Source organism: Nicotiana attenuata, unplaced genomic scaffold, assembly GCF_001879085.1.
Source record: "Nicotiana attenuata strain UT unplaced genomic scaffold, NIATTr2, whole genome shotgun sequence".
Lineage (NCBI taxonomy): Eukaryota > Viridiplantae > Streptophyta > Magnoliopsida > Solanales > Solanaceae > Nicotiana > Nicotiana attenuata.
In genome coordinates this window covers 96668-117851 of record NW_017673004.1, presented here as the reverse complement: position 1 = coordinate 117851, position 21184 = coordinate 96668, and the positions used below count along the sequence as shown (strand labels likewise).

The 21184-nt window shown below is 44.2% G+C and overlaps 1 protein-coding gene across 1 annotated transcript; it reads right to left on the bottom strand.

Annotated features, from left to right (window-relative positions):
* Positions 1–3987: 3987 nt before the first annotated feature.
* Positions 3988–5319, bottom strand: LOC109215158. Its single transcript, XM_019379178.1, has one exon. The coding sequence runs from the start codon at positions 5317–5319 to the stop codon at positions 3988–3990; it is 1332 nt and encodes a 443-aa protein (XP_019234723.1).
* Positions 5320–21184: the final 15865 nt, after the last annotated feature.

The window sequence follows — 21184 nt, the reverse complement described above, 5'->3', positions numbered from 1 at the left end:
TTTCAAATTTTTAAAGATTCAAGTCGGAGGAACTTTTATAAGCAGCTTCTTTTGATAGGAATTAAATTAATTAATTTATATCAAGAATAAATGAGACTTCTGAAAAACATTCAGGAGAATGATATCTTGTCCTGCGCCATCGAAGTTGGAACAAGCAGGGGTGTACCTAATTTTATAGTTATGGGTTTATTTGAACTCGAAAATTTCAGCTTAGACCTGAATTTATTTATATATTTAGAATACACTAAAAATTCGTTGAAACTGCTAAATTATGAACTCAAAACTTAAACAAAGTGATGCGTCTTATAACTAAAATCCAAATCTAGAACTCATAAAATTAAAATTCTGAATCCGCTTTCGAAAATAAGGACAGTGTAATGGGAGGACATTATCAATTCACGCATTGAAGATTACTTTGAGAATATAAATAATGAGAAAGTTTGTGGATTGATGCCCTAAAGCTGATGGTAGCATGTGATGACATCTAATCTCATTGATCAAGCGGTGCTCAATAGCACGTGCACGACAGTCTGCTTTGTATATGGAGGAATGTTCTTTCTCATCTCCTTTCAGTTCTAATGCATGTAATTTCATGGATGTCGCCGTATTAAAGGTTTCCTAAGGTTTTTACCAAGTATTCGGTATCCGTGATAGAGCTCGATTAATTTAAATTTGTGTTGACGGGAGTATTGATGTAACAGATAAAGTTGCTGGCATGTGACCAGGAGGAGGTCACGGATTCGAGCCGTGGAAACTGCCTCTTGCAAAAATGCAGGGTAAGGCTGCGTACGATAGACCCTTGTGGTCCGGCTCTTCCCCCGACCCGCGCATAGCGGGAGTTTAGTGCACTGGACTGCCCTTTTTTGCGTTGAAAGTTCCACTGTGAAAGTAAAACGCTCCTTAACTAATACGACCCTATACCTAAAGCTCAAACCCTAGACTCAGATTAAGGACATAAGAGTTTTAAGGACATAAGAGTTTTTATCATTCCACCATAACTTTTAGTGGTGGTCCTTGTTGGTCCCAAACGCACACGCAAGTATACGTGGTCGACAAGTAATATAATGAGAAGTTGAGTGTTGAACCCACAGAGACTTGTGTAAACTACTCACTAAATCACTAAAATTGTTATTCAATCTAGCTAAAAGCAAAGTCCAATAATATGATTATACTATACTACGATTCTAAATAATAACTAAATTATCAAGTAACGAGTTGATTATTGTGTATTCAGTAGAGACAAATATTCCAGGGTTGTGATCAATTCACCAATCATATTGTGTTCTAATTAACTCTCCCCAATAATGCTTGACTCTATGACCATTCACCAAGAATTTCCTCTCACTATTTAAAGCTCGCAGCTCGATTGCACCATAAGGCGTGACTCTCACCACCTCAAACGGACCTGACCATCTCGACTTTAGCTTTCCAGTGAACAGCCGTAGCCTAGAATTAAATAATAATACCTGTTGGCCTGGCTCGAAGTGACGCGGCTTGATATGCTTGTCATGCCATCTTTTTGTCTTTTCTTTATATAGCTAAGCATTTTCATAAGAGTGCAGCCTGAACTCATCTAACTCATTCAACTGCATAAGTCTTTTCTCGCCTGCAGCTTCAAGGTCCATGTTCAGCTTTTTAATGGCCCAGTATGCCTTGTGTTCCAGTTCAACGGGCAAGTGACATGCTTTCCCATAAACCAGCTTGTAAGGGGATGCTCCAATTGACGTTTTATATGCAGTTCTATACGCCCATAAGGCATCATCTAACTTTGCATCCCAATCCTTCCTATTTACACTCACCGTTTTCTCTAATATTTGCTTGATTTCTCTGTTTGACACCTCAGCTTGCCCACTTGTCTGAGGATGATATGCTGTAGTAACTCTGTGGCGAACTCCATATTTAGCTAAAAGGTTATTCAACAATCGATTGCAAAAATGAGTCCCTTCATCACTGATTAAAGCACGTGGAGTCCCAAATCTCGAGAATATGTTCTTTTTTACGAAAGCAACTACCACCATGGCATCATTCGTTGGCAAAGCAATTGCTTCCACCCATTTTGACACGTAGTCAACTGCTAGCAAAATGTATTTGTTTCCTCTGGACGGTGGAAATGGCCCCATAAAATCTATCCCTCACACATTAAAAAGCTCAACTTCAAGAATGTTATTCAAAGGCATCTCATGCCTCCTTGTGATTGTTCCCGTTCTCTGACATTGGTCACACTTCTTAACGAATGCATGGGCATCCTTGAATAGAGTTGGCCAAAAGAGACCGGATTGTAGCACCTTTGTAGCTGTTCTATCTCCTCCATGATGGCCCCCATAAGATGATGCGTGACAATCATACAACCCTAATTCCACCTCTTTTTCAGGAATGCATCTCCTCATCAACTGATCAGCACATTGCTTGAACAAATAGAGCTCATCCCAGTAATAGAAGTTCACATCATGTAAAAATCGCTTTCTAGCTTCAGATTGGATTTTCGGAGGAAGTACCTCACTCACAAGTTAATTCACATAGTCTGCGTACCACGGGGGAGGGTCTTGGGTGATAGCAAAAAGTTGCTCATCAGGAAATACTTCTTTAATTTGGCCCCCCTCCTCCATGTGATCGTGATTTTCCAACCTTGATAGATGCTCAGCTACTTGGTTCTCTGTCCCCTTTCGATCTCGTATTTCTACATCAAACTCCTGCAGCAATAAAACCCAACGCATCAATCTAGCCTTATATTCCTTTTTTGTAAACAAATACCTGATTGCTGCATGATCGGTATGGACTATGACTTTTGTTCCCACCAAGTATGCCCGAAATTTCTTAAAGGCCCACACAACAGCTAACAGCTCTTTCTCAGTGGTGGTGTAATTCAGTTGTGCATCATCAAGAGTCTTACTCGCATAGTAGATGGAATTAAACACCTTGTCCTTCCTCTGGCCTAGCACTGCCCCAATAGTGAGGTCACTCGCATCACACATAAGTTCAAATGGTAAGGACCAATCAGGTGCCACAATAATGGGAGCAGTCACCAACTTCTTTTTAAGTTCTTCAAATGCCTTGAGGCAAGAATCATCAAAGTTGAACGTTACATCTTTTTCAAGCAGCCTGCACAAAGGAGTAGCAATTTTCGAAAAATCTTTAATAAAGCGCCGATAGAAACCCGCGTGTCCCAAGAAACTCCGGACACCCTTCACTGAGATAGGTGGAGGTAATTTTTCAACCGCCTCCACCTTCGCTTTATCAACTTCAATGCCACTCCTAGATACTCTGTGACCCAACATGATGCCTTCTTGTACCATAAAATGGCACTTTTTCCAATTTAGTACCAGATTTGTTTCTTCACAACGGGCTAGCACCTTGCTTAAATTCCTCAAGCAATCATCATAAGAAGACCCAAAAACTGAAAATTCATCCATAAACACTTCCACGAATTTTTCCACCATGTCGGTGAAAATAGCCATCATACACCTCTGGAAAGTGGCTGGTGCATTACAAAGACCAAACGGCATTCGCTTGAAGGCAAAAGTGCCATAAGGACAAGTAAAAGTAGTCTTCTCCTGATCCTCTAGGCATATCACAATCTGATTGTATCCTGAATAACCATCAAGGAAGTAGTAATATTCATGCCCGGCTAACCTGTCTAGCATTTGGTCGATGAATGGGAGTGGGAAGTGATCCTTGCGAGTTGCCTTATTGAGCCTTCTATAATCAATACAGACTCTCCATCCCGTAACAGTGCGAGTGGGGATTAGCTCATTCTTCTCGTTCTCAACTACAGTCATTCCTCCCGTTTTGGGCACACATTGAACCGAGCTTACCCGGTTGCTATCAGAAATAGGAAAAATGATACCCGTATCGAGCAACTTGATTACTTCCTTTTTCACTACCTCTTTCATAACGGGATTTAATCTCCTTTGCTGCTCTACACTGGGGCGGTGTCCGTCCTCTAAAAAGATTTTATGCATGCAAAACGATGGACTAATACCCTTGATGTCAGCTATAGTCCACCCAATGGCCTTTTTTATACTCGCGGAGGACTCTGAGCAATTTTTCTTCTTGAGTGCTGGTCAAGCTGGATGAAATAATCACGGGCAGTGTCTCAGAGTTCCCCAAATAAGCATAGCGCAGATGTGCTGGAAGTGGCTTGAGTTCTAGCTTCGGAGCTTCTTCAATAGATGGCCTGGGGAAGGTCAGAGTGACAGGCCTGTCCAACTCTTCAAATTTTCTAACCCCATGTACATAACTGCAGGACATATCCAGCACTTGCTCAATTTCTCCTATCCTTTCATCTTCACTATTTTCTACATCCTCAATCAATACTAGTTCAACAAGATCTGCAGGGCTCATATAGGGTACTAACGATGTGGCATCACTTTCCACCACAGAGATCATAGATAACTCTTCATAATGGGCTGGTAACTTGAGTGCTCTATAAACATTGAATACCTCCACTCGGTCACCTACTCTCATTGTCATCTTTCCTTCGCAGACATCAATAATAGCTCGGCCCGTGGCTAAGAATGGACGCCCCAAAATAAATGGGACTTCCTGATCAAGCTCGTAATCCAGGATAATGAAATCAGCAGGGAATATGAAAGAACCCACTTGAACTAGCACATCTTCAGTCACTCCCTCAGGATGAGCAAGGGAGCAATCAGCTAACTGTAAGATAACTGTCGTTGGGCGTGGTTCACCCAACACCAACTGTCCGAACACAGATAGCGGCATCAAATTGATGCTTGCTCCAAGATCACATAAAGCTCGCCCAACAGCATGTTTACCAATCGAGATTTGGATAGTGAAACTACCTGGATCCTTCAATTTCTGAGGTAACTTGCCTTGAATTCTAGAACTGCACTCCTCAGTGAGTGCCACAGTCTCGTACTCGGTTAGCCTTCTTTTATTTTCCACAATGTCCTTGATGTACTTTGCATATTTGGGTACTTCTTGTAAGATGTCAACCAATGGAATATTGATTTGCACCTGCTTCAAGATATCAAGAAACTTTTTATACGCGGCATTATCTCTTAGTTTCTGCAGTCTTTGAGGGAATGGAGGTGGTGGCCTTGCAACCAATTGTGGGGATTGCTCAGCCACCGCCTCTCCAGCTGGCTTCTCTGGCTCCTTGGCTTTCTCTGATGTTGATTCTATAGTGGCTGGCCTCTCATTAAAAGTCACCTGCTTCCTCTTTTTAGACTGAACTTCTTCTAGTTGTCTCCCATTCCTCAACGACACGGCATCAAGGGCCACCCTAGGATTTGCTTCAGTGTCACTTGGAAGAGCTCCAGCCGGTCTAGTATTTTGAGCACTAGCAAGTTGTCCCATTTAACGCTCCAAATTTCTCACTGTTGTGGCGAGAGCTTGCTATTCAGCTATCACCTTTTTTTAACATGTCTTCAAGGTGACTTGTAGGACTCGCTTGTTGTTCAACCTGAGGTGGTCTATACTGCTGTTGAGGTGCTTGAGGCCTGTATTGATTTTGATTGCCCTGGTTTTCGCCCCAAGAGAAGTTTGGGTGGTTCCTCCAGTTGGGAATGTAAGTGTTCCCATATTGATTTGTTTGGCCCCTATTTGAATTACCCACAAAGCAGACAGACTCTGGGTTTGCGGGGCATATGTCGCTCGTGTGCCCCTCTCCACATATTTCACAAAAAGCTTGAACCTGTTGCAACAGTTGTACTTGTTGCTTGTTGATACTCAAGTTCATCTGATTGACTTGATTGGTCAGTGTAGAAATCTGTGCTGATAATGCTGAGACGACATCTAACTCAAGAACCCCTGCAGATTTTTGCACTGTGTGTCTGCCCATCTCTCCTTGCCAATCCGGATTGCTCTTAGATAATTTGTTCAATAATGCATATATCTCGTCAAAGCTTTTCTCCAACACTTGACCCCCAGCTGCAGCATCTACCACGATCTTTGTTTCAGAATGTAGCCCTTCTATGAAAGTTTGAGCTAACACTTCATTCGTCTGATTGTGATGAGGACAGTCTCTGAGTAGCCCCTTAAACCTTTCCCAAGCTGAGTATAAAGATTCTCCCGCTTTCTGTTTGAAGGCAACTATCTCACTTCTAATCTTTGCAGTTTTGCCTGAAGGGAAGAACCTTGCTAGAAATTTTCTCGCCAAATCATTCCATGTTGTAATGGAATTAGCTGGTTCTGCCTTTAGCCATCGCTTAGCCTTGCCCAACAGAGAGAATGGAAAAAGTGTGAGCCTCACATAATCTGGAGTGACCCCGTTAGTGATATAAGTATCACTAATCTCCAAGAAGTTCAGAATATGCTGCTGTGGATCCTCGTGTGGAAGACCCATGAATTGCCCGTTTGCATGAAGCAGCTGGATCATGCTCTGTTTCAGCTCAAAGTGCCCAGTGATTCTGGGCTTCACGATACTGGAGGTGACATTAGCAATGCTGGGCATCGCCACCTCCTGAACAGCCATGGGTTGCTCCTCTGCCATGTCCACAGGAAATTGAACAAGTGCATGAATATTATTCGTGTCCCTTGCTTCCCTCAACCTCCTGTGAAATGTTCTCTCAGGTTCAGGATCAAAGCCTTCAAGTCGGTCCTGGCTTCTGACCCTACGCATTCAATCAAAGTTCCTGAGTTCATAGCAACAATCAAGTAACGTTAGACTAGACGAAATAAACAATTAAAGCAAAAACTAGCAAGTAGCTAATATTCAAGTCCCCGGCAACGGCGCCAAAAACTTGTTGGTCCCAAACGCACACGCAAGTATACGTGGTCGACAAGTAATATAATGATAAGTTGAGTGTCGAACCCACACAGACTTGTGTAAACTACTCACTAAATCACTAAAATTGTTATTCAATCTAGCTAAAAGCAAAGTCCAATAATATGATTATACTATACTACGATTCTAAATAATAACTAAATTATCAAGTAACGAGTTGATCGTTGTGTATTCAGTAGAGACAAATATTCCAGGGTTGTGATCAATTCACTAATCATATTGTGTTCTAATTAACTCTCCCCTTCATATAATTTACTCATGGTTGCTAATTAATCGATAAATGCTCTCATAGCCTTCTCCCGAAGTACTACTCACCTATTCTCAATAGATTAACGCTTATATTCCTATGAAATCAATCTATTAAGAACGCATTAAGATCACGATATTTAATTAAGCACGGTGACTAGGTATATTCCTATCCTAACCACAAATCCGCTCCCCCTAAGGGTTAAGATCATGCTCTCTTCAATTCTTCTCTAATCTAAACACGGCTTTCCCAAGCATAGCATAAATAGTAAATAGAACCTAACTGCTGGCCAGACAATTAAGCAATTAAACACAGAATTAGAGAAACAACCATATATTGGTGAATTATAATCGAGGTCAAGTCAATATCAAACAACAATATTCATGGCTTAATCACAACCCCNGTTCTCAAGACGCTCTGGTCAGATTGGTAGGCGTTTGTGGAGAGCGTCACTAGACGTAGGTTTGCTTCCAGTAGCACCAGCCACTTCTCAGGCTGGAGGGTTCAGACTCCTGCTACACGTACTCCGGAGCAGGTAGCTCCCCAGGCACAGGTTCCAGTGGTTCAGCCAGCTGTGGCAGTTCAGCCGGGTATTGTGACTCAGACCGGCGATGGAGCGGCTATGTCCTCAGATGCTTTGTGGAGGCTTGATAGGTTCTCCAAGCTCTTCACCACCACATTCAGCGGTGCTTCATCAGAGGATCCCCAGGATTTCTTATTCAGCTGCCATGAGATCCTTAGGACCATGGGTATTGTGGAGACCAATGGGGTCGATTTTGCCACCTTCCGGCTTGCAGGATCCGCCAAGACTTGGTGGAGGGACTATTGCCTATCTAGACCAGCAGGGTCTCCAGCATTGACATGGGATCAGTTCGCGAAGTTGTTTTTGGAGAAGTTTCTCCCAGTTACTCAGCGGGAGGCACTTCGCAGGCAGTTCGAGCGCCTCCAGCAGGGCTCCATGACAGTCACACAGTATGAGACGCGGTTCATTGATTTGGCACGCCATACTATTGTTATACTCCCCACAGAGCGAGAGAGGGTGCGGAGGTTTATTGATGGATTGATTCAGTCGATCCGTCTCCAGATGGCTATGGGAGCTGGTAGTGAGATTTCTTTTCAGGAGGCGGCCAATGCGGCCCGTAGAGTGGAGATGGCTCTTGCACGAGGAGGTGGTCAGGTGTCGGATAAGAGGCCTCGTCATTCTGGTAGGTTCAGTGGTACCTCGTCTGGAGGTAGGGATTCTTATGGTAGAGGCCATCCACCGAGACCCTTTCAGTCAGCACTCCAGGTTTCTCATGGTACTCCAGGCGGTGGTGGTTCTCAGCAGCATTATTCTGATCAGCAGCCCATCAGTGCACCGCCACTTTATAGTTTCCGGGAAGGATATACAGGTCGTCAGGGCCAGCAGTCTCAGCAGCCGAGGGCTTGTTATGGTTGTGGTGACCCGAGCCACATTGTCAGATTTTGCCCTCGAGCCTCGGGTAGTTCTCAGCAGCAGGGTCCTCGCCCCATGATTAAAGGCACCAGGTGATCCACAGCTTGCCCAGCCAGCTAGGGGGGGTAGAGATCATAGAGGTGGAGGTAGAGACCGTAGAGGTGGAGCTCGGACCGGCAGAGGTAGGGGTCAGCCAGTAGCCGATCTTCCCAGAGACATGGCTCAGGGGGGTGGGGCTCAACCCCGGTGTTATGCTTTGCCAGCCAGGCCAGAGGCTGACTCGTCAGATGCTGTTATCACAGTAACTATTCTGGTCTGTGATAGGGATGCTTCAGTGCTATTTGACCCTGGGTCTACGTATTTTTATGTGTCATCCTATTTTGCACGCTACCTGGCTATGCCTAGTGATGCTTTGGGTATTCCTGTTTATGTATCTACACCGGTGGGGGATTCTATAGTGGTCGACCGAGTTCATCGTTCCTGTGTGGTAGTATTTGAGGGTCTTGAGACCCGTGTTGATTTATTGCTCTTAGACATGGTGGATTTCGATGTTATATTAGGGATGGATTGGTTGTCCCCGTATCATGCTATCTTGGATTGTCACGCCAAGACCGTGACCTTGGCTTTGCCGGATTTGCCCCGATTGGAGTGGAGAGGGACCCCAGGTCATGCCACCCGCAGTGTTACCTCATATATGAAGGCTCGATGCATGGTCGAGAAGGGGTGTTTAGCTTACCTGGCGTATGTTCGTGATTCCAGCACAGAGGTCCCTTCTATTGATTCTGTTCTATTGTTCAGGAGTTCCCCGAGGTTTTCCCTTCAGACCTGCCGGGTATGCCGCCCGACAGGGATATAGACTTCTGTATTGATCTGGCCCCAGGCACGCAGCCCATTTCTATTCCGTCGTATCGCATGGCCCTGCCAGAGTTGAAGGAGTTAAAGGACCAGTTGCAAGACTTGCTAGAGAAGGGTTTTATCAGGCCTAGTGTTTCTCCTTGGGGTGCGTCGGTGTTATTTGTGAAGAAAAAGGATGGATCGATGAGGATGTCCATTGATTACCGGCCATTGAACAAAGTGAAGATAAAGAACAAGTATCCACTGCCGAGGATTGATGATTCGTTTGACCAGCTTCAGGGTGCAAAGGTGTTTTCAAAGATAGACTTGAGATCTGGCTACCATCAGCTGAGGATTAGGGCGTCTGATGTCCCTAAGACAGCATTCCGTACTCGGTATGGACATTATGAGTTTTTGGTCATGTCATTTGGGTTGACCAATGCCCCAGCAGCATTTGTGGAGTTGATGAACCGAGTGTTAAGGCAATATTTGGACATGTTCGTGATAGTCTTTATTGATGATATTTTGGTGTACTCCCGCAGCCAGGAGGAGCACGAGCAGCACCTCAGAGTGGTTCTTCAGACTCTGAATGATAGCCAGTTATATGCTAAGTTCTCGAAGTGCGAGTTCTGGTTGAGTTCGGTTGCATTTCTGGGTCATGTCGTATCAGTAGAGGGTATTCAGGTGGACCTAAAGAAGATTGAGGCAGTCAAGAATTGGCCTCGACCAGCATCAGCTACTGAGATTCGGAGCTTCTTGGGGTTAGCAGGTTATTACCATCGATTCGTGGAGGGATTTTCATCCATAAAAGCCCCGATGACCAGATTGAGCTAGAAGGGTGCCCAATTCAGATGGTCAGATGAGTGTGAGGCGAGCTTTCAGAAGGTCAAGGCAGCTCTGACTACGGCACCAGTATTGGTTTTGCCCATAGGTTCAGGTCCTTATACAGTTTATTGTGATGCTTCCCGTATTGGGCTTGGTGCGGTATTGATGCAGGATGGCAGAGTCATTGCTTATGCTTCGAGGCAGTTGAAGATCCACGAGAAGAATTATCCGGTTCATGATCTCGAGTTGGCAGCCATTATTCATGCTTTGAAGATTTGGAGGCATTACCTATATAGTGTGACGTGTGAGGTGTACACTGATCACAAGAGTCTGCAGTACTTGTTCAAGCAGAAGGAGTTGAACTTGAGGCAGAGGAGGTGGTTGGAGCTATTGAAGGATTATGATGTTACTATTTTGTACCACCCGAGGAGAGCCAATGTAGTGGCCGATGCATTGAGTAGGAAGTCCGCAAGCATGGGTAGTCTTGCTTATGTTCCGGTCAGCCAGAGACCGCTTGCTTTGGATATTCAGGCCCTGGCCAATCGATTTGTGAGGTTGGACATTTCTGAGCCTAGCAGAGTGTTAGCTTGTACGGTCGCTCGTTCTTCATTATTGGAGCGTATCCGTGATCGGCAGTTTGATGATCCCCATTTGTGTGTCCTGAGAGACACGGTGCAGCGTGGAGGTGCCACGAAGGTGACCTTAGATGATGATGGTGTTTTGAGATTGCAGGGGCGAGTTTGTGTGCCCAATGTCGTCGAGAGTTGATCTTAGCGGAGGCCTATAGTTCGCGGTATTCTATTCACCCGGGCGCCGCCAAGATGTATCAGGACTTGCGGCAGCATTATTGGTGGCGTAGGATGAAGAAAGATATTGTTACATATGTGGCTCGATGTTTGAACTGTCAGCAGGTTAAGTATGAGCATCAGAGGCCTGGTGGTTTATTTTAGAGGATTGAGCTTCCCGAGTGGAAGTGGGAGAGGATTACCATGGATTTCGTTACTGGACTTCCGATGACTCGGAAGAAGTTTGATGCTATTTGGGTCATTGTTGATAGGCTGACCAAGTCAGCGCATTTTATTCCTGTTGCAGTCACGTATTCATCGGTGAGGTTAGCTGAGATCTACATCCGAGAGATTGTTCGCCTTCATGGGGTGCCGGTATCTATCATTTCGGACCGGGGTACGCAGTTTACCTCGCGCTTCTGGAGAGCAGTTCAGTAGGAGTTGGGCACCCAGGTTCAGTTGAGCACGGCGTTCCATCCTCAGACGGACGGCCAGTCCGAGAGGACTATTCATATATTGGAGGATATGCTCAGAGCCTGTGTCATTGATTTTGGAGGTTCGTGGGACCAGTTTTTGCCTTTAGCAGAGTTCGCCTACAACAACAGCTACCAGTCCAGCATTCAGATGGCTCCATATGAGGCGTTGTATGGTAGGCGATGTCAGTCTCCGGTCGGATGGTTTGAGCCGGGAGAGGCTCGGTTATTGGGTACAGATCTAGTTCAGGAGGCCTTGGATAAGGCCAAGATCATTCAGGACAGGCTTCATTCGGCTCAGTCGCGGCAAAAGAGTTATGCGGATCGTAAGGTTCAATATGTAGCTTTCATGGATGGTGAGCGGGTCTTGCTCCGAGTGTCACCTATGAAGTGCGTGATGAGATTTGGGAAGAAGGGCAAGCTTAGCCCTAGGTTCATTGGCCCATTTGAGATTCTCGATCGTGTGGGAGAGGTGGCTTACAGACTTGCCTTGCCGCCCAGCTTGTCAGCCGTGCATCCAGTGTTTCATGTGTCCATGCTTCGGAGGTATCCGGCGATCCAGCCCACGTGTTAGATTTTAGCACTGTCCAGTTGGACAAGGATCTGTCCTACGAGGAGGAGCTGGTAGCTATTCTAGACCGGCAGGTTCGACAGTTGAGATCGAAGAGTTTTCCTTCAGTGCATGTCCAGTGGAGAGGTCAGCCTCCTGAGGCATCGACCTGGGAGTCCGAGTCTGATATGCGTAGCCGTTATCCTCATCTATTTCCCGACTCAGGTACTTCTTTCTTTTGTCCGTTCGAGGACGAACAGTTGTTTTAGAGGTGGAAAATGTGACGACCCAAAGGGTCATCACCGGATTTTTCTCTTTTTCCGTGCTTCCGAGGCCTTGAAAACCTCACCTTTAGTTGCCTCGAATTGCGTGCGCAGTCCGGGCGCGTAGCCGGAAAGATTATATGTTAAATTCTGTGAAAAATTTTAAAATGTGGCTTTAAAATGATTAAAGTTGACTTCGGTCAACATTTTTGGTAAACGGACCCGGACCCATGATTTGACGGTCCCGGAGGGTCCGTAGAAAAATATGGGACTCGGGCATATGCCCGGAGTCGAATTCCAAGGACTAGAGCCCGGGAAAAGAATTTTTTTATTTAATTGTTTTTCTGAAATTTTTAAGGAAAATGGAAATGAAAATTGATTAAAAGACTATGGTATCGGGCTCGTATTTTTGTTCCGGCGCCCGGTACAAGTCTTAAATATGTGTTAAGCGCTTTCTGTAAAGTTTGGTTGAAATCGGACGTCATTCGACGTGTATCGGACCTAAAACTCTAAGTTTGAAAGTTTATGAGATTTGATGAAAAAGTGATGATTTTGGGGTTTGATTCCTCGTTTATGATGTTATTTTGGCGATTTAATCGCATGGTTAAGTTCGTAGGATGTTGTTGAGTTAGTGTGTGTGTTTGGTTGGGAGCCCCGAGGGCTCGGGAGTGAATCGGAGGTGGTTTGGGGTGTTTTTACACTTGGAATGGTAGCAGATTTTTCTGCAATTTTGCCCAGATAATTTGTTCTTCGCGAACGCGGCCTCAGGCTCGCGTTCGCAGTGCCCTGTCAACTTCCTCTTCAGCGTTCGCGGCCCTCTTTCCCGCGTTCGCGTAGCCCCTTCAAACCCTTCAACACGTTCGCATCTGCCTACTCGCGTTCGCGTAAGCCATTTGCCTAGGGCCCCAACTTTCCTTCTTCGTGTTCGTGTGCTCTCAATCGCGAACGCGATTCCCCCAGTTCTTCTTCATCGCGAACGCGTCCTTGATATCGCGATCGCGAAGGGTAAATCCCTTCAGTGATTTTTTTTAAAAGTTCAAAACAGTAGCAGCACGGGATGTTCCTCATTTTTCCACACGAACTCTTCTCCCTAACATCCCATAGACGATTTTGAAGAGCCTTTTCCTCCATAGCTTCTTAGGTAAATGTTTTCAACTTCATTCTCTCTTAATTTCTTCATCTAATCACTAATTTCCTAGCCCTAAATCATGAATTCATAGTAGAAATTAAGGGTTTTGGGTAGAGTTAGGGTTTTGGGAATTTTGGGTGATTCAGCCTCAATTTGGGGTCGAATCTTAAAACAAATTATATATTTGAACTCGTGGGGTTATGGGTGATTGGGTTTTGGTCCGAGCCTCGTGTTTGGACCATGTGGGCCTGGTGTCTAAATTTGGTATTTTTGGAAGAATGTTAGGGAACTCATTTCTAGGCTATGGGATTATGTTGTTGGGCCCTAATTGATATTAACGAATTAATTATGCCTAGATATCATTGTTTCGGAGTCGGATTGTAGAGGAAAGGCGGTATTTGAGGATTGATTTCTATTCTTTGGACCGAGGTAAGTGTTTGATCTAACTTTGGCTTGAGGGAGTAGGATTAGAGTGTTATTAATTGCTAAATGCTAAATGATCGAGTATGGTGTATAGGCATGGTGACGAGTATCTATACACCGGTGTCTAGCATGACCGTGGGTCCTTGTTTGCACGTATTTCTGATATTTTGAGACTCTTCTATGCTAATTGATGAATTCTACATAATGTGAAGAGTTTGAGGATTGGTTATGAATTATAAATTCTTTGGAGCGTTGGCTCGACCAATAAAAATACTATTGAGTAAGAAATGAAAGAAATGGAAAGAGATATGATTAATCCCTTGCCGGGATGGTTTTAGTATATTGATTATCTCCCTTGCCGGGATGAGAAAGTTGTTGTTGTTACTCCCTTGCCGGGATTTAGTTGTTTAATTGTGTTTTTCCCTTGCCGGGACATTTCTTATTATTTGCTTATTCCCTCGCCTGTTGGTTGTGATTGTTGGTTGGGTGAGGAAGAGTGATAATGCACGAAGGGTCATTCCGTGCTATGTTTGATTATATTTGCACGAAGGGTCATTCCGTGCCATGTTTTGATTATATGTGCACGAAGGGTCATTCCGTGCCATGTTTTGATTATTTATGTACGAAGGGACATTCCGTGCTCTGATTTTGACTATAATTGCACGAAGGATAATTCCGTGCCATGAAATGAGAGTTATGTGAGGAAAAGCACGAAGGGTGATTCCGTGCATTCTATTTGATCGTTTTTGGTGAGACTGAGAGTAAAAGCACGAAGGTTGATGCCATGCAACTGTTGATTCTCCTGTTTTTGTTAATTATTGTTATTGCCCTGTTTCTTACTTAAGTTGATGACTTTATATCCGGTTTGTACTCCCCCATAGCATGCTTCCCTCCCTAGTTAACTGTTTAATTTCGGTATTCTTTCCTTTATTGCATATATATATATTGAACTGCACAGGTTGACTTGGCAGTCCTGTCTAGCCTCGTCACTACTTCGCCGGGGTTAGGCCAGGCACTTACCAGCACATGGGGTCGGTTGTGCTGATGCTACACTTCTGTGCCTTTTGCACAGATTACGGTACCGGAGCAGCTCTTGGACCACATCAGTAGTTGATCGGGAGCCCTCTTCAGTCCAGGGACTTACGAGGTAGCCTAGCTGGCGTTCGCAGGCCGAAGTCCCCTTCCATATTTTCTGTTTGTTTTCATTGTACCGAGACAGACATTATGTATTTTTCTATTCGGACTTGTTTGTAGCACTCTTTAGTAGTTCGTGAGATAGCGACTCCAGTCTTGGGTAGTGAAATATTAGACTATTGCATTTTGGGTTTTCAGTTATTTATGTTTTAAAAGACTTCCGCATTTATTTAAAGTCTCAGTATTTTATTATTGTTATGATGTTATCCGAAAATGTTTAAATGTTTGGCTTGCCTAGCTCCAACAGTAGGCGCCATCACGACTCCCGATGGTGGAAAATCCGGGTCGTGACAATACTTATGCTAGAACTCCAGTGTCACGACCCAAAATCCACTAAGGGTCGTGATGGCGCCGGACACCACCGCCAGGCAAGCCAACTAAATTACTTAATTAAATTCTCGTTTTAATACTCTTGAAATCTATGATTTTCCTCCAAATTTACAAATAAAAAGATAATCGCTTCAATTCAAATTAAATGACAAGCAATTAATGCAAAATACTTCATAACCATCCCAGAACCCGGTGTCACAAGTGCATGAGCAATTTCTAAGAATTTAAATAAAGTACAACAGTTGTCCAGAACACAATTGGACAGAAAGTAAATACAATTCTGAGAGAGAGACTATACTAGCTGCGGGTCGCCTCGAGGAAATACAGCTCACCTAGTCTCCGGGTCGCCCGTGCTGCTACGCCCAATGGGCCAATAGAAATATCTGTACCTGTGCAACAAAAAGCACAGCAAGTGTAGCATGAGTACGTAAAAAACGTGTACTCAGTAAGTATCCCGCCTAGTCTCGAAGAAGTAGAGACGAGATGGCAACTTTGACACTTACTAATGGTAAAATAATAATATTATTAAAGAGATGACTCACGAATTTATTAAGGACAGCAGTAGATTCAAATGAATTACTAAACATGTAGAAGTTCCTTTTTATTAAAAGTCTTCGGATTCATAATCTATTAATTAACAATTATCTCAAGTCGGGGAGAGCAGATGGCGATATCAATAAATCTCAAAACAAGCAATTCAAACATGCGCAACTCATGCCGAGGTCGTACGACCCGATCCAACATAAATGTAAAATGTGCACCGCTGAGGGTCAAGCGGCGCGAACCATAGATGCATCTATTACCCCGCTCGTGAATCATACGTGCGACGCGGTCATATATAAATAAACGCAACAATCAGTCAATCTTGAATTTATCAGGGAATAATTATCCAAGGAAAAGCCAATTCTCTTTTAACAATTCAAGAAAATGAAGTTTAATCTATTTAGAAATTCATTTACCAATTCGATAGGATTTAAGAAATTCAATTGTCAATAAGGTTACAGATATTTCAAGTATAGCATGCTTTTGGGTCCTACACTACCCGGACTTACACATATTAGTAGCTACGCACGGATTCTCGTCACCTCGTGCGTACGTAGCCCCCACAAATAGGAGCACATAACCGTTTATTTCACCTATGGGGACAATTCCCTCTTACAAGGTTAGAAAGGAGACTCACCTTACTCCGAAGATCCATACCCGGCATTCCACGCCCTTCCGAAGACTTGAATCGATGCTAAATGCTCCAAAACTAGCCAATGATTATGAAATTCCATTAATATACGATAAACTACTCATATTAATCCAATTTATAATAATTCCTAACCCCGATCAAAAAGTTGACATAAACGCCCTCGGGCCCACGTGCCCGAATTCCGAAGATTTTGGAAGATTAAGCTTACCCATAACTCCACGAACTCAAATATATAATTTACTCTCAATTTCATGCCCAAAATCGTGGCCAAATTCCAAGAATATCAATTTTTCTAGGTTTTCCACAAACCCCCAAACTTCTACCAATTTACATGCTAAAATCCATACATAATCAATGTATTTAACTCAAGATAGGTGGGGATAGCTTACCTTATCGTTGATGATGAAAATCCCCTCTTGAAACCCTCCAAGAATCGCCCAAACCAAGAAAATATGAGAGAAAATGGCCAAATCCCGATTTTTAAAACACTCTCTGCCTCCAGCACTTTCCGCACCTGCGGTCACTTGACCGCTTCTGCGGTTCCGCAGGTGCGAGACCAATTTCCGCTTCTGCGGTCCGGGGCTCCCCCAGTCCATTCCACTTCTGCGCCCTATCTTCCGCAGATGCGGTCTCGCATCTGCGGCAAAACGACCGCATCTGCGGTCCCAACTCCTTTCACACCTAACCGCTTCTGTGGTTCCCTTCTTCACTTCTGCGGGGCCGCTTCTCCGATGAACTCTCGGCAGAAGCGGTTATACCAACAACCAGACCCCTTCGCTATCTCCAAAATTCCAATTTCGATCCTTTAACCACCCGGGGACCCCAACCAATCATACCAACCAGTCCCGAAACACATTACGGACTTGCCCGAGGCCTCGAATCATATCAAACAACGCTTAAACCACGAATTGACCTCCAATCCAAACTTTATGAACTTTAGAATTTCCAACTTCTACTTTCGATGTTTAAACCTATCAAATCACGTTCGATTGACTTCAAGTTTTGCGCACAAGTCATATTCGACATTACGGACCTACTCCAACTTTCGGAATCGAATTCCGACCCTGATATCGAAAAGTCCACTTCCGGTCAAACTTCCCAAAAACCTTCAAATTTTTATCTCTAGCCTAATGGCTCCAAAATGCTCCACGGACATCCGAATTCACTTCCGATCGCGCTCCCAACTCCAGAATCACCATACGGAGCTACTCCCAGACTCAGAATCTCAAACGGGTATCGATAACACTAAAATGCACTTCAACCCAAACTTATGAAATTTCTTCCAAAATGCTAACTTCCACAATAGGCGCCAAAATGTCCCGGGTCACCCAAAACCCGATCCGGGCATACGCCCAAGTCCGAAATCATCATACGAACCTGCTGGAACCTTCAGATCCCGATTCCGAGGTCGTTTACTTTGAAATCCAATCCTAGTCAATTCTCTCAACTTAAAGCTTCCGAAATGAGAATTTCCTATCCAAGTCAACTCCGAACTTCCCGAAATTTAATTCCGACCACGCGTACAAGTCATAATGCCTGAATTGAAGCTGCGCATGGCCTCGAACTGCTGAACGGCGCGCTAGGGCTCAAAACGACCGATCGGATCGTTACATCCTCTCCCACTTAAACATACGTTTGTCCTCGAACGTGCTAGGAACTGTGCTGGGGTTGTCTGGAATCACGCTTAATACCTCATGCACCTACCCGTGCTACCACAACTCAGTTGGGCACATCAGCTCGATCAAATCTAAAGATAACCTCTTTCATTTAGGCAAATAAGCCTTGGAGCCCAGTTTCAACATCCGAAATTCTCTGCCAGGCCTGCTTTCGACATATGAACACCGTATCAATCACCACACGCTGTACCAGAACATGACTGCACACCCTTGCTGAATTCACACCATGCACCCCATCATTCAGAAGACCATGATAACTCTCTCTGATCACAATAGTCGACATTTCCCGAATCTGATGCTCACAATGCACCCCATGACATATATAAGTCCTGTTCCAACTCTCGCAATGCCGCCAAGATGGAAGGGATGTGTAGAATTTCATAACCGACTACCGAATCAACGATTCATAGGGTCTATGCTCCTGTCAAGAACCATCACCTCTTTCTGAACCAAATAATAGTCTTTGCTCCTTAATATACTTCATATATTCAGATCGCACTGATCCTAGATCCAGTAACCTTATCTTACTCTGTACGAACTGCTCAGGCAACAAGTCACCCCTTACATGACCAAAATCTCATATGATGCCACAACGTGCCAATAGGCTACCAACTCGAACGTGATACATAAGAAAAATGAACTCTGGAAGGGACTACTCAAATTATGCAACTAATATGAACTTTCCTCAGAAAATGGAGAAACAAAACACATAGAATAGAATATAAGGGAATGTAATTATCATCACACAGTTGCGGCGTGCAACCCGATCCGCACATAAAACTCACATAAGGAGATACACATCGAGCTGAATTGCTCATTACATCAAGATACTGAATATCGATCACAAGCACGCTAAGTGCATAATACCATCCCTGAGGGGACATATAGTGCCATAAGCTACAAACTCAAGCACACCTGAGGTGCGATATACGATCTGAATCTCAAGAGCCATTTTGCTCATATAACATCATCTTTATGCGGAACATCAACACATAAGTAATTTCCCAAGCCGTCTCACAACTCACACGGCGCAATGTATCATTACATGAAATACCTGATGACGAAATAACACCCTGACTACTCCTCCATAAGGAGCGCATTTACTGAAATGAACACGTCTGACCTGATATAGAGCCCATATCCACATTTAAATCCATCCACAGACCTCAAGCTGGTTCTGATCGCACCGAACTAGGCTAATAACCTCTCAAAGGCCCATAAATACTCCCCTTTTTCTCATAACACATAAGGACAACCATCATAACCGGAGTAATCTTCCACAGTCCACAACCCAATAATTCGAGTGCTCTCCAGGCATCAATTCTCAAATTAACAATATCACCACAATCTTCCTACTTGGTCTAACTCTTCAACCAATCAAGCGACTACATGCCACACTTATGCAGCCTTCCCGTGACAGATAACAGGTCTGTACACCTAGACCACCGATCGCACTAACGCTAAAAAAAACGATCAAGAATCCTTAACCAGGAAGCAAAGCGTTTTTCATAAAACACCAATCTCAGGTGACGCTGAAGACAATACCAGCTTACTTTAAACATCGAAACTACTTCCCTGCCCATCCCAACTCGTGACTTCCTTGTCAACACCGAACTGCAACCTTGATCCTCTCTTCGAATTCCATACCACTCACTGCACCCATCATGCCAACATACGATAGTTACGATCTTTCGTCATAGATCTGTAACCACAAATGGATTAACACTTCATCATATAAAACTCTTCACTTACCTCACTTCAGGAGAACCATAGCAACACACAGGTGAACTCTCATAACCATAGAATATGCAAATCTCTAAGTAGTGTTCTAAGCTACCTCAGCCCTTCCGGAGTCCGCCTACGCATAGCAGGCCAAGCAGTAGAATACTTCTGAATAACATCAATTACGGAGGCCGACAAGCCTCGCACGTGCCGCCATAATTCACTTGCATAACTCAATCGCGCTGAAGGAACTGACCACTGCCACCAATATGCCAATTCAACTATGGATAATCAATCTATCTTCTTCTAATTTATCCTTGATTGCCTTAGAAATAATAATACTCCATCCAACACATAGCATGCTCCATCCGCACTCATCCCGAGTGACCCTGAATCACGAGACCACGCCGTCTCAAACCCCACGAACCATTTTATACCTCCCGAGGGCTACACTGCAAGTCAAAACATCATAGAACATTCTGTGCCCCTTCTCATAAGCTGCTACCAAGCTTGATTCTTAACCGTACGCATAGGCTCGAAATCACTAGGCACTACGCTTTGCCCCTTTGAATCAACTAGGACTATTGCTGAGAACCACCCGCTCTGACTTGGTCCCAAATATAATCAATTCCATAAATCTTCTAGCACATGAATACCCCCTCGACGAAGCACCCGGCAGAATCACTTTCCTGGAAGTCCGCATCCATTCAAGGCATGAAATCCTGAATTCTTCCTAAAGTCTGAACATGAGCCAATAAGGCCAACCATAACACGCCTTTAACAATTCCTTTGCTCAATTTACCACTTATGTTCCTCTCCAGTAGCTGAAATAACCCATCAATATGCGAATAATCAGAAACCTCGCAAGTAGTTAACCAGGAAATCTTTAATCATAGGCGGTGGGACTCTCCCACTTAGCCTGAAGCCATTATAACACAAATTCTGGAATTCACCGGGATCCTTTATCTCTTGTTGACATAACCTTGCGCAATCAACCACCAAAATTCTCGGAATCTTTCTGTAAAACCCTTTTGTTATACTCTGAATCATCAACCACGTTTACACGACCGATCTCCTTGTTGTATAGCCAATAGAACCCTTTGTAGAAGCCTTGCCAACCATGCGACCGCCGACCTGCTCACTAGAGATATCCCGCCTGTGGAATCTACGTGCCGACGTCTTCCAACGCTGCTACGCGAGGCGCAATTACCACGACATTAACGACCCATCCTCAGTCCCAACTTACTCTCTAGCTGCATAAGTCCATTCACCTCTCGTGGACATCAATTAAGTGCGCGACAACATCCTTCCAATTCAAGTTAGGTCGTATCCTTCTTCATTTCAAGAAGCTCCCT